General features: G+C 42.7%; 1 protein-coding gene across 4 annotated transcripts in view; it reads right to left on the bottom strand.

Moving 5' to 3' along the window:
• LOC102184211 (desmocollin-2) overlaps positions 1-13,951 on the bottom strand; it is a 37,984-nt gene extending 24,033 nt beyond the window's left edge. For 2 of the 4 annotated variants that reach the window (XM_018039459.1, XM_018039457.1), the window contains exons 1-5: positions 13,529-13,951; positions 4,875-4,959; positions 3,512-3,711; positions 2,259-2,369; positions 718-873 (exon numbers count right to left, since the gene is read on the bottom strand). In XM_018039459.1, the coding sequence (XP_017894948.1) occupies positions 718-873; positions 2,259-2,369; positions 3,512-3,711; positions 4,875-4,959; positions 13,529-13,597 (621 nt within the window). In that variant the 5' untranslated portion in view covers positions 13,598-13,951. Of the gene's footprint in view, positions 1-717; positions 874-2,258; positions 2,379-3,511; positions 3,712-4,874; positions 4,960-13,528 lie in introns of all 4 variants that reach the window. The other 2 variants (XM_018039458.1, XM_018039456.1) reach the window with 1 other exon arrangement.

Here is a 14,466-nt window from a genome sequence, read left to right as displayed (position 1 = left end):
AATGGACCAAAGGGCCATACATTGTGTCTAGAATGCAATTTATTCTTTTGATTATACAATATGAATTTAAATTCCATTTTATCTCCTAACAGCTGTCATAGAAAGAACAGACCATCACAGGTACTTAGAAGACCATGTCATAGTAATTATGAAACTGAAGAATTAATTCATCCAAAAACATATAACTAAAGTTGAGTTAAGCAAAATGACCAGTTCCTGTGGGAAATTCAATACAACATTAGGTTAAATTCTTACATTTTAACACTCATCCCCCATGGGAGGTTGCCTAGATGATGAAATGCCTTGTTATCCTAGTTAAACACTGTCCACACTCCTTACTTGCTCACAAATTAATTTTCTTTCATTGCAAAGGTTCTGAGGCTTAACTTCTGAGCTTGACTTATCTCCTACGGCATCATTCTCAGTACCATAAAGAGGTTCACAGATCTTTTCTGCCAAATAAATAACTACTTTCAAAGTGGTGCTCTTTTATCTTTGGAAAACAGAAATAGTAAAACTATAATTCCCAGAACAATCTAATAAAACTGAAGACTATTTATTTTATAAAATTCTTTTTTGCTTCCAGGCAACTATCAGGTCTGTACAATACTACCCGAGCACAGATGAGAAACTCAGGAGACAGAAAAGAGTAATTGAATTGAGGAAAAGAGGCGAAAGAGCCAAGCTTAATGCTACTAAACAATATGTAAACGTTACCTCAAACGATGGATATGTTTCACGATCTACAGCACGAGTACAAAACAGGTTTCCAGTATCTCTCTCTACATAAAATAAATTGCGAGGTTCTTTGTCAACTCCAGGCCCACTTATGGAATAGTAAATAGTGTAGTTTTGGGCTGTATCAGATTGAATCTAGAAAGTAGACAGTATATACATAAAAGACAAATTTGTATCTCAGCAAAACTTTCATCTACATATTTATGCAATCACATTGATATTTTTTATTACAATAAGTAATTACCTTCTTTAATTTATTATTATGTATGAATAAAAGACAACAATAGAATAAGGAAGCCTAATAATTGAGAAATTCAAGAGCAAGACATGAGGAAAATAATGAAGTAGCACCTTAATTTTCCAGAATAACTAACAAATACTTTCACTACATGTACCCACATGGATCAAGCATTCTGGACTTTTCTTGTCTTAGAAAACAAAATATTCTGAGCATGAAAATTTATCCTTTTGTCAACTGTTTTAACATCTGAAGTTTTATTATATATAACATAATATTTGAGACACTGGATTTAAAGTATACTGTCTGTAGGGCAAACATTTGGAAAGTGGTTTCCTTAATTAGTTTTTATTTCTCAGCATTGTCTTTATCATAAGGGTTCAACAGGAGGATGAAAAAGAGTGAAAATGGAAATGACAGAATATCCTGGTGAATGTGCTACTTCGATATTTGACTCAAAAGGAAAATTTTCTCTAGGATTTCCCCAGCAGTCCAATGATTAAGACTGCCTTTGAATGCAGGGGGCATGTGTTTGATCCCTGGTCAGGGAACTAAGATTCTACATCAAAATACATTTTTTTCCAAAGTGTTTTCATCTCTTAGTAGGATATTGACTACCTATCAGGATGACTCACAATTATTTTCAGAACATTTTTTTCTCAATTTTAAAATGCTCTTCTCTCAGTTGCACTGAATTTATTGGTGGGCTCTAAATAAGGTATCTTTCTCACCGATTCAAGAATAGGTGGAAAAGAAATCTAAGGGCTAGACTGACTCGTAGTGAGTGCTGGTGGTGGAGGAAGGCACAAACATTTGCTGAGGTTTCCACTGAAAGTTAAAAGAGAGAGAGAAAATGTGGACCCAGTGTGATTTAGCATTGAACTTGGAAAGAAACCATGGAAAGGTGTACCGTCTTTCCCTTTCATGGCATTTGACTTTTTATCAACAATTTCATCCTTTCTTACGGAAGATGTTTGGGGGTTTTCTAGACTACGTCCAGGCTCTGAGATACACTTGATGATACGAAAACCCATTGAAGAAGCATGTGTTTGAGAGTGCTAGATGGGCTTTACAGCTTTATAAATGGCTTCTGCATAACTACAAATGCAAAAAAGTTTATGCAGGTATAGAGAGATGTATTTATACCACATATTGAAGCATATGATAGACACACTCATTCACTTATATACACATTTTTTAAAATAATTGCATACTCATTGTCCAAATTTTTAAAAGAGATGGAAACCATAGACTCTCACAGTGAAAAGAAAGTAAAGTGTACCTGTTGAAGAAAAAGTGGGAATGGACCCAAGGAATTCTCAGGCACTGAGCAAGGAATAGGAGCCCATCTTCTCTTGGCACGTCTCAAAACTTTTTCCTGAGAATGCCTTTTCTTTAGTACCTCAATTTAGAAAACAACAACAACAACAAAAAATCAAGTCAACAGCTACTTTATTTTTAAACTTGAAAACTGATACATCTTTCTTCTCCTGTTATCTCATGAGGATTAGCTGGGGAGGCATAGGACCATAGTAGTGCTTGAAAACTAAACAAAATGTCAATATCATTAAAAAAAAGAAGAAGAAGAAGAAGAAAACCCTGCCCTAACTGTTATCTCAACAATCCTCTTGAGAAAATAACTTGGTGGGAACATGGAAGAGAGAGAGATGGAATCGGAAGCCTAGAAGCAAAACTGGAAAGAAAAATTTACTATTGTCACATTGCCATGCAGAAACACAGGAGGAGAGATATGCAAAGAACGTTAAGTGGATAGATGCCCTTCTAAATTCAGCATAAGCATCTTCCACTCACCAGCAACTAGGAAGAGCCAGGGGACCAACAGAGAGATCTGTGTCAGAAGGAGGAGAGAAACAGAGTGACAACTCTCAGATGGCCGTCATGAGTAATGGCCAGGGGCTGAACAGAAGTCATTTTGATCTTGGGTGTCACAAAGTCAACTGCGTGCATGAGATCCAAACCTTCACCTAAAATAGCCCTCCATTTTCTAAGAGTAAAAATTATGCCAAGATACATGAAACCTATCTCTGAAGGCCTCAGGTGTGATGACCCGAGTACCGCTACCCAAATAAGACATCATAGTCAGCAACATGTCATACGAGTAAGTAACATGTCATAGTAAGTAAGTAACATGTCATATGAGTTCCTGAATCTTTAAAAGCTACATACCCCATATTACATACGAATATCTTAAGCAATAATGTCTATTGTTTTGGAAACCTCCTCCACAGTGAAGATCAAGAAACGTTGCTCCATGTCTAATCTCAAGTTCTCATTCTGTCCCATATGCCAACTTCTCCTTTTATGCCCCAAATAAAAGGAAATTATAACTTGGGATAACCTAGGTTGAGCCACTCTTTTCCATTTCCACACTGTTATCTTGAGTCATGGTTTCCCTTCTTCTTCAAGCTAAACTAACCCCTATCTTGTCTGATTCACATCTTCTCTGCTCATGTGAGTTACACCTAAAGAAGTCAATTCATCATACTTCATTTTTTTCATCATACTTTGGCATACCTTTGTTTGATGCTCTAAAAGGACAAGTATTTCCTTCTCTTCGTGGGTCTCTGTGTTGGAAAGCAGTATGGTAAAAGAGCTCTTCTCTGAGGACAAAAGAATGGCATGTGTTGTATAGACTGAACCATCTTCTAAAATTTGGAAATCAGGGTCTCTTGAGTGAATGAGGGTTGCAGATTTAAAGCACTCCTTCAGGTTAACTGTAGAAAATGCACAGAGCATTCATTTGTGAGGTAAATCAAAGCAATATATAATTTTAACCGTAAGCTATGCATTCGAGGTGGGACAATCAAACACTTTAACTACATTGACACTTGTAAATTTTGCATTTTTTAAAAGGACATATGAAACTACATGGTTAATTAAGTTGTTCTTAATTACACATATCTACCATGTCTTTTACCTACTTCACATCCTTTTTTAAAAAGAGACATTTGTTCTTAAAGACATGTAAACTCCACAGTTTGAATAGTAAACTCACACCAAAAGAAGTTTTTCTTTATTAACTGAAACTAGCCACAGAGCAACACAATAAAACACATAAATTAAGTTAAATAGAACCTAGAAATTAAAATGGGGAGTTATTAAATTATTACTGAACTCTGCATCTGTTGTTAAATATACATCATATTCTGTCTCTACATTGATCCGATCTTTAGTTATACATTTGAGTTATATGAAAAAAACTAATTGATAAAAAAGCAATGAAAGTGTTAGTCTCTCAGTCATGTCTGACTCTTTGCGACCTCATGGACTAGAGCCCACCAGGCTCTTCTGTCCATGGAATTCTCCAGGCAAGAATACTGGCGTGGGTTGCCACTTCCTCCTCCAAGGGATCATCCCCACCCAAGAATCAAACCCCAGATCTCCTGCATTGCAGGTGGATTCTTTACCATCTAATTTTTACCATTCTTTGCCATCTGATTAGTCATCATCTTTACCATTCTTCCCCACCAGAAAAGCCCATTTAAAAAAAAAAAAAAAACTTGGAAATAAATGTCAGGAAGATGCCAAAATAGTTTAGGACAAAAATCCAAAAACCACACCTTTAAACTCAAGAAATAGTTTCAATACTATTTCTCAATTTCAAAGACATGTTTTGACGCATATCATAGCCTACATCTAATGTAAATATTAGTAATTACTTCATTAAGCAAATTAAAACAATTTAATGTTATATGTCTTTCAATAAAGAACAATATTTCATTCACTGGATTGACACATGTATTAAAAAGTATTGTATTACAATGTATTGTATTAGTTTTAACTATTAATTCCAACACAGTCACTGTTCTAAAGATTACACTAATTTTACAAGATCACAGCAAATTAGGATTTATTACATACTGTGGCAGTTTCTTACCTCTACCAATAAATTTTTCAGCATCTAGTTTAGCGGGAACATGTAGTGTAACTGTTTTGCAGGCATCACAGGCAAATGTTAAGATCTAAAATAAATCAATATTATGCATGAAAAAGAGCCTTTTCATGTGTACACAGTTTGCACACATTTGTGTAATTATAAATCGGTTTATAAAATTATCAAAATAAAATGCCAAGCATATAATGGGATTAAGAATTCAGAAAAAAAATTGCATAGAATAAAACCAATAGAGAGCCATAGTTCCTTCCCTCAAAAGGCATGTAAACCCAGAGAATTCCTTATCCTCTTGGGATTTGTTTCCTAGTCTGAAAATGGAGTTAATAATGGAGAAGGAAGTGGCAACCCACTCCAGTATTCTTGCCTGGAAAATCCCAGGGATGGAGGAGCCTGATGGGCTGCCGTCTATGGGGTCGCACAGAGTCGGACACGACTGAAGCGACTCAGCAGTAGCAATAGCAGCAGTAATGACACCCTTTTGTGGGAAAACACTGGAAACTATTAGGAAGGCAGCTGCTGCTGCAAAGTCGCTTCAGTCGTGTCTGACTCTGTGCAACCCCATAGACGATAGCCCACCAGGCTCCCCCATCCCTGGGATTCTCCAGGCAAGAACACTGGAGTGGGTTGCCATTTCCTTCTCCAATGCATAAAAGTGAAAAGTGAAAGTGAAGTTGCTCAGTCATGTCCGAGTCTTAGCGACTCCATGGACTGCAGCCCACCAGACTCCTCCATCCATGGGATTTTCCAGGCAAGAGTACTGGAGTGGGGTGCCATTGCCTTCGAGGAAGGCAGCACAGCTATGTAAAAATAACAAAATAAAAACAAATCTAATGAGTCAGCAAACCATTTCAATTATCTGTGAACTGCCTATGGGTTGTGGTACCAAATCAAAAATATTCTAAAGAAAAGCCCAACACTTTTAAAGACAAGCCCTGACTCACTGCCATGGAGATATTTAAAAATTATTTACATGTGGCCCCACGCATATACGCACACAACTTTGAAATATGAACTTATTTTGAACTTCTCATTAATGAAAATTAAGGTCAGTGTTAAAAATATTTCACTTAAAAAATGTAAACGAAAAAAATTTTTTTTTTAATGTAAACGATTTAGTGATTTATGGAGAATGAGTTCCAATACAATACGTATCTGAGCCCACTGAAAATAAATTTGGTTCTCGCTGAAACTATAAACGGATGCTTCTGAAAGATTGAGAGTCTTTTTTTCCCATATTTTTGCAAAGGTTTTTGACCAAAACCAAAATAACTAACCAGCATTTACATTGTTATTTAAAAATCTATAAACATAAATTAAAATTGTCAAAATTGGAATGAAAATTTTTATCTCCAAGACACATTGCTGCTGCTGCTAAGTCACTTCGGTCGTGTCCAACTCTGTGTGACCCCAGAGACGGCAGCCCATCAGGCTCCCCTGTCCCTGGGATTCTCCAGGCAAGAACACTGGAGTGGGTTGCCATTTCCTTCTCCAATGCATGGAAGTGAAAAGTGAAAGTGAAATCGCTCAGAGTGACCCCATGGTCTGCAGCCTACCAGGCTCCTCTGTCCATGGGATTTTCCAGGCAGGAGTACTGGAGTGGGGTGCCATTGCCTTCTCCCCCAAAACACATAAAAGACCCTTTAATTATCCAATTTAAATTGTGTATGAAGGACTAAGCATGGCAGAGATTACATTTCAATTGGAACTGAGCAATGAACATAACCAAGAGACTATACTCGAATAAAAATACTGAGAAACAAAAAGATGAGGAGAATTGTCACTGGTTGCCTAGTCTAGAGCAAAGAGGAGGACATGTGAAGAGCCCAGCTCAAGGCAACAGAAAGCACACACCCACTGATTCATTCAACCCATGTTTCTTGGTTGCCGCCCAGGTGCCAGGCAGTGTTCAAAGGCTACCACAGTGAACAAAGAGAACTCCTTGACTTCACTGAGATTATTTTATAATGAGAGAAAAAAAGTCAATACACAAATGCACAAAGATCACATAACGCCACGAGTTAAGTGTTATAAGAAAAGTACAACAGGGAGAGAGGGTGGTAAAAGAAAAGTCCAGGATGAAACCAGAAAGCAAACCAATTCACTGACTAGAGGAGAGCCTTCCAAGTGGAGCAAAACCGCAGCAAAGGCCCTGAGAGGCGGCTTCACCTGGAGTGTCAAAGGAACACAAAGGAGCCTGGAACTGTAAATACAGGTTTCCCAGGTGGCTCAGTGGTAAAGAATCTGCCTGCCAAGCAGGAAACATGGGTTTGATCCCTGGGTCAGGAAGATCCCCTGGAGAAGGGAATGGCTACCCACTCCAGTATTCTTGCCTAACAAATCCCATGGGCTGAGAAGCTTGGCAGGCTACAGTCCATGGGATCACAGAATTGGACCCAACTGAGCAACTCAAACAACAAACATAACGGCAGTAAACACAGAGAGGGACGAGTGACAGGACGATACTGAAAAGACAGTCGTGGGCATAGTAGACAAGATCTAAAGGGCCACAGGAACGAGGACAGCTTTATTCTGAGGGCAAAGAGAAGCAACCATATGTTTAGAGACTGTGGCATCACATTGTGAGCATTTACACAGATTCATTCAGGTGGCCACAGGAAAACAGACGGAAAAGCGAAAGCATTTGTCGCTCAGTCAAGTCCAACTCTTTGTGACCCCATGGTCTGTAGCCCACCAGGCTCCTCTGTCCATGGAATTCTCCAGGCAAGAATACTGGAGTGGGTTGCCATTTTCTCCTCCAGGGGATCGTTCCCACCCAAGAATCAAAGCTGGATCTCCTGCATTGCAGGAGGATTTTTTACCATCTGATTTTTAGCATTCTTTGCCATCTGATTCTTCACCATCTTTACCAGTAGCCAGGCTGCTCTGTCCATGGAATTCCCCAGGCAAGAATACTGGAGTGAGTAGCCATTCCCTTCTCCAGGGGACCTTCCCAATCCAGGGATCGAATGCACATCTTCTGCCTTGAAGGCAGATTCTTTATTTTCTGAGCCACCAGAGAACATACTATAGAGGACCAGAGTGGAAGCAAGGAGGAGTCTAAGACAGGAGGGGTGGTGACTTGGACTAAGGTAAAAATGATGGAAAAGGTGAGGATGGCCAAATTAAGACAGCATCTCAGATAACAGTGTTCTGGACATCCACTCATTCATTCATTCAACAAATATGTATTGAATGTCTAATATGTTCCAGACACAAGCAGCAAACAGGGTTCTCATGAAACATTCAAGTCAAAGGTAAGACATTTGCAATTTCAATACAGGAGGATAAAAGCTATGATAGGGAAGTTCAGGGTGCTTTGGGAGAGCGCTGGGAACCAGCCCCTTCTAAGGCACAGGTGAAGAGGGGAGACATGTTAGTCACGTTCGAGGGAGGCCAAGCTTGTTGTTCCCAACACAGGAACTGCATGTGCGAAGACCCAGAGAAGCTACAAACCTGAAAATGCCATTTGCCCTGGTTGATGTACATAGCACAAGAGGGAGAGGAATTGAAAATGGATTCAGAGAAGCAGGTGTGGGGGAGAGTCTCAACAGCCTTCACAGGACACACAGAGATCTTTTTTCCCAAAAGATAATAAGAAATCAAAGATTTGTTTTAAGCAGATAAATGACATAAGCAAGCTTTCCAGGTGGCTCAGCTGTAAAGAATTTGCCTGCAAAGCAGGACCACGGGAGATGTGGGTTCAATCCCTGGGGCGGGAAGATCCCCTGAAGGAGAGCAAGGCAACACACGCTAGAATTCTTGCCTGGATAATCTCATGGACAGAGGAGCCTGGTGGGCTACAGTCCATGGGGTTGCATAGAGTTGGACCAGACTGAAGCAACCTAGCGCGTGCGCTCACACACACACACACACACACACACACACACACACACAAATGACATAAGCAACTTTCTATTGGAATAAGGTAACTCTGACCAGTGTGACAAATGAACTCGGGGAACAATTTTCTTTGCCAAGAAGGGACCTAGGGCGTTCAGTCAAGTCCCCGGGCTGAAACTAAAAATGATGGATACATGTTTTTAAACCATCCTAAGACATCTTACAAGGAAGTCCTAGGCAAACACTGAGGATTAAGATGGAACACAGGAGTAACCAGAAAAAACTTCTAATCTGAAAAGATGAGATTTTGGTTTTTTGGCCTCAAATAGAAGGGAGTAAAATCAAAGCATGGATCTGCCCAAGATCTAAGGGAAGAGCCACTCACATTAATCTGGATTCCCAAATGCAGAACCTTCACTGTAGGTATGAGCTAGAAGCAAACTGGCCTCACATGGACTTGTGAGCCACCCTCATGTCATTCGGATGGTCTAGGAAACTCAAGCCACTAAGTAAGTAGACTTAGCATGTGATCAGCACCATGGCTGCTGAAAACCATTTGGCCAAATTCAATAACCATTCTTAAACTTTTTTTTTTTTAAAGAGCCCCCAATAGGAATTAATAAGTGCTATTTCAATATGAATTTTATTTTACATGATAATCACATCACCAATAGGCACTAGGATAGCCTCACCAAACACAGAAACAAGATGGACTTCCCAAGGGTCATCACCTATAGTTAACATTACATTAAAATATATTAGATATATGAATGAAAAGAAGGAGGTAAAATGCATTTGATATGACTATTTATCTGGAAAACCCAAGCAAATTAACCATAAAACAGTAAGAGAATTTCAGTAAGGGTGCAGAAATAACTGCTAAAATACACAAACCATTAGTCTTCGTCCACATAAAGCCAGTTAAGCAATATATTGGGAAAAAAAAATCATTTTCAAAAGTGGTAAAAGAAAAAAAGCTAGAATACCAAAAAGTAAACTGAAGCTTAAGTGAGAAAAATCTGAAAATTTTTCTGAAGGACACAAAAGAAGACTTGCACAAAAATAAATATGTATCATTATTTTGAATAGAAAAAAAATCAACAATGTAAGTATATCAATTTACACAAAGTTAAATTATGAAGTTTATGAACCTAGCAAATCCCAACAGTACTTTTTTTCCAGAACTAGACAAGCTAACTTAAAAGATCATAAGGAAACCCAGAGATTGTCATAATGAGCAAACGAACTTAAGTCAGACAGGAGAAACAGCCTATGACATCCCTTATACACAGAATCTAAAAAAAATGATACAAATGAACTTACTCAGAAAACAGAAACAGACTCACAGACTTAAGAGAACAAACTTATGGTTGCATAAACCGGGTGGGATGGACACATGTACACACTGCTATATTTAAAATGGATAACCAGACTTTCCTGGTGGGACAGTAGATAAGAATCTGCTGCCAATGAGGGAGATACTGGTTCAACCCCTGATCGGGAAAATTCCACATGCCATGCTGCAACAACCAAAGCCCAGGCCCAGCAACAAGAGAAGCCACTGCAATGAGAAGGCCACTCACGACAACGAAGAGCAGCCCCCTGCTCGCCACAACGAGAGAGCCCACCATGCACCGCAGGAAGACTCAGTGCAGCCAAAAATAAATAAATTTTAAAAAAAAATTCAGGCTTAAAAAATAATAATAAAATGGATAACCTACTAAACAGCACAGGGAACTCTGTTCAATATTATGTGGTAGCCTGGATGGGAGGGGAGTTTGGGGAAGAATGGATACAGGTATAAGTATCACTAAGTCCTTTCACTGTTCTCCTGAAACTATCACTACATTGTCAGTCAGCTACACCCCAATACAAAATAAAAAGGTTTTTAAAAAATGAAGTGATAACTGATATGTTTTTAAAGAGGTCATAAGGAAAAAATAAACAATTAATAAACAAAAACAGAAAAATCATGAGAAAAAAAAAAGCAGTGAAAGGATATTAGCTTTAAATGACAGTGAAAGGTCTTAGGAAGTCTCAGTAATTAAAACAATGCAGCATTTGGTATATCAACAGAACGAAGTGCATACAAATGGGATAGAAAGAAGCAAAACAGTTTCTATTCGCATTTGTTACAACCCATACAGATCATAAAGGTTGTAATTTTTTGTTACACTCACCAACCATCTAAGAGCTTCTATTTCTCCACATTCTTGCCTACAGAGCCTGCTCTCAAACTTTTGGATGTTTGCCAAATGAGAAATGACATTTCAATATAGTTTTAAAATTCACCTTTCCAAACTATTATGAGTGAGGCTGAAATATTTAATGAGACATTTTTATTACTTTATGGTTTTTCATGTTAATGCTGGACTTGATTTATAAGAACTCTTTATGTATTGGTAGATTAGCTTTTTCATAAAGGCGCCAATCACAAGATGAAATTGCATTAAGGAATGACTTGAATTTAACAATGGAGATCCCTGACTACCTTAGAGAGAGAAGCTTCATTAGGTGTTGGGCAGAAAGTCACTCAGTCATGTCTGATTCTTTGAGACTCCCTGGCTCCTCTGTTTGTGAAGATTCTCCAGGCAAGAATACTGGTGTGGGTTGCCATGCCCTCCTTCAGGGAAACTTCTCCACCCAGGGATCAACCCCGGGTCTCCTACATTGCAGGCAAATTCTTTACGGCTGAGCCATAGTGGAAGTACATTGAGGTGGAGGCGGAGTGCAAATGTGTGAGGTGCGGCAGGACTAGGAAGTTGGGAGCTGCTTCATGGAATGGTGAAGGATTACTTGGGTGCATGGGGAGGAAGAGATTATGTCTCACAAGCCATTTTTATTCAGTAACGCTTCACTTCTCTACACACACACACACACACACACACACACACGAGGCTCACAACCACAACTATCTGAGGCTGTCAGGGCTCTTCAGACGTGCACAGGAGCCTCCGAAGAGCTCAACCCGACCAGCAAAAATGCAGCAGGATGAGGGGTGCGGCCAGAGTTACCCCACTTCTAGCCAATGCAGCTTTGAAGCTAAGGAGGGTCAAAGAAAGAGGATTATTCAACCTTAGATTATTCCCTATATCTGCTTTTTCTAAAAAGAGTCTGAGAAGACACACAGAAACTTCTGTTAGTATATCAGTGTTAGTTGCTCAGTCGGGTACTACTCTTTGCGACCAGGTGGACTGTAGCCTGCCAGTCTCCTCTGCCCATGGAATTCTTTGGGCATGAATATTGGAGTGGGTTGCCATTCCCACCTCCAGGGGATCCTCCCGACCCAGGGATCAAACCTGGGTCTCCTGCATTGGAGGCAGATTCTTTACCATCTGAGCCGCCTGGGAATATTTATGACCTGTGCATTTCATTGCCTGAGCCTAATTGTGCTCTTTTCCTTAAAGGTCAATGGTTCAGAAAGAAGTGTCCAAAAAAGAAAGAGGGGGGGGGGGGGCGCGTGGGGGAGTCGACTTTACTGAGAATCTAATCAAAATCAAGATACATTTTATGACCGTTATTTACATATTCCATTCTCGAGTTCCTCGACAGTGAACTGTTAATTGCTGTGCACCGGGCCCTTTGTGTTATTAACGTGCCCCAGGAAATGAGTTAAGGTTTGAAGTCCAGAAGGAAAGCCATTCTAATGATAGCAACAACTACAATTTCATTCATTAAAAATTTCAGGAATTCCGTGAAACAGGAGAGCGGTAGAGTAAGGGAAATTAACTGGATATTTCACGCCGCCAGTTCCACCAGTCCCAGAAGGAATTCCCCGACTGTTCTCCAGGTTCGTCCTCGCGTCCTTCAGGTTTGCCTGGAGCCCTAACGCCTGCGGCTCAGCTTGAAAAGGCCACTACGGGCTTAGCCCCCTTGCTCTCGGTTTCCGTGACTTTTCTCCTCCCAGGGTACCCCGGGAGCTCTGTCTGGGGAACTCCTGGTCCCACACTTTCTCAGCGGCTGCTGCCCTGCTCTAGATTCAGTGCCTGCAGCCCCTCCCCCAAGGAGATCCCGGGCTTTTCTGCCCGGGGGCGGCGGGGTGAGGGTGGTGGCGTTGTCCTTCCCAAATAAGGCCACCCCCACTTTCTTTCAGCGCTTTGGGGAGGTGGGCTTGTAGCTATTGTGTTTCACAAAGTGGAAAAAGAAACTGGCGCTGGAGGGCGAGGAGGGGCGGGCGGTGGGCGGAAGAATCCGGATGCCTCCGAGGCGACCATTTCCCCAAAGTTTAAAGGGAGTGAAAACTCACGTGCGGACCCACAACGGAAACCTTAACTGAGGACCATCTGGGAGCTGTCTACCATTTTCACGCGCAGAGGGTCCAGACCGCTCGGTCTCCGCGCTTCCCTCCCCTTCACCTACAGCCTAAGATAAATTCCCCAAAAGGCGCCTAGACCTCTCTTTCACCCCAGGATCGGCTCGTTTGGTCGCGTCCGCCCAGCGGCTCGCCCGGTCGGTGGCCGGAACCCGACCCTGAGCCGGCCTGGACTGTCCTCCCCGGCGAAGTGAGCGGGCTGGAGGCGCTCCGAGGCTCGTACCCAGGGGCCACGGATTTGCATGGGCGTTTGCAGCCGCTACCGGAGACACCCTCCTCCTCGTCCCCTGCGGGATCGAAGCACCCAGGTCGCCGTCTTGTGTCCGCCCTCCCTCACCCCAACCGACTGCACTTTTGCAGCCAGCCCCAAGCGCCAAGAACCCCCGCCTGGCTCGCCACCCACAGATCTCTGCTCCCAAAGGTGCCCCTCCCTCCAAAATCTGTCCGTGCGCCCTCCGGGCCCGGTGTCCAGGCGGCCACTCACCGCGAGGGTCAGCAGGAGTTGCCGGCAGAGGGCCCCGCTCGGGGAGCCTGGGGCTCGGGCTGGCGCCATGGGAGGACTCCGGGGTAGGTCGCCGGCCGAGGCACCCGGAGGCCGGGGGAGGGAGGGCGCGGCAGGGCGAAGGGCCGCGGCCGGGGCGCAGGAGTGCGAGGCCAAGAACCTGGCGCGCGGAGGAGCTGCTTTTCTTCTCGGTTTTTCTGAAGCTCCAGCCTCTCAGCCCAAAGGCTTTTCCTCGGACTGAGGGTGGGGTTTCCAGGCGCGTCCGAAAGACACCGATCGGCCCCTCCTAGGTATTTTCTTAAGTCTTCATTTCTGGAAGAACGCAACAGGTGGGAACTCCCTTTTGCCGCCACCCTTTTACCTGCGCTAGGTGTTTCTCACCAGCGGACGCCACCTATATGCCCCATCTCCCCCCACCCCCCCACGCCCTGGTGTCCGCCTGGAGGATTAACAGCTGGCCCTGCCCAGCAGAAGCCCTGACTGTACAAAGACTCACTCCCCGAGCGCGCCGGGCCGCGGGAGGGGGCGAGGACCCGGGCGCGCTCCCGACCCGACTCCGCCCCGCGCGCTGTGGTCAGTTGCAGACCCGCAGAGGCCGCCGGGGAAGGAGGTGGAGAGGTCGGACTTTGGTGTCGCGACTGCCTGAGGCCCACCTAGTAGAGGATTGGCCCCAGGGGGACTGGACTTCCCTGGTGGCTCAGACGGTAAAAAATCCGCCCGCAATGCGGGAAACGGGTTCGATCCCTGGGTTGGGGAGATCCCCTGGAGGAGAGCATGTATTCTCCAGTATTCTTGTCTGGAGAATTCCCATGGACAGAGGAGCCTGGCTGACTGCAGTCCTTGGGATCGCAGAGTCGGACACGCCTGAGCGGTCAAGCACCCAGGGAGACTGTTTCCCACACTCTCCTGGAGTTAATTTC

The sequence above is a fragment of the Capra hircus genome, chromosome 24 (genome assembly GCF_001704415.2).
Source record: "Capra hircus breed San Clemente chromosome 24, ASM170441v1, whole genome shotgun sequence".
NCBI classification, from domain to species: Eukaryota; Metazoa; Chordata; class Mammalia; order Artiodactyla; family Bovidae; genus Capra; species Capra hircus.
The sequence above is the reverse complement of the archived record's forward strand: the minus strand, read 5'-3'. Positions and strand labels throughout refer to the sequence as shown.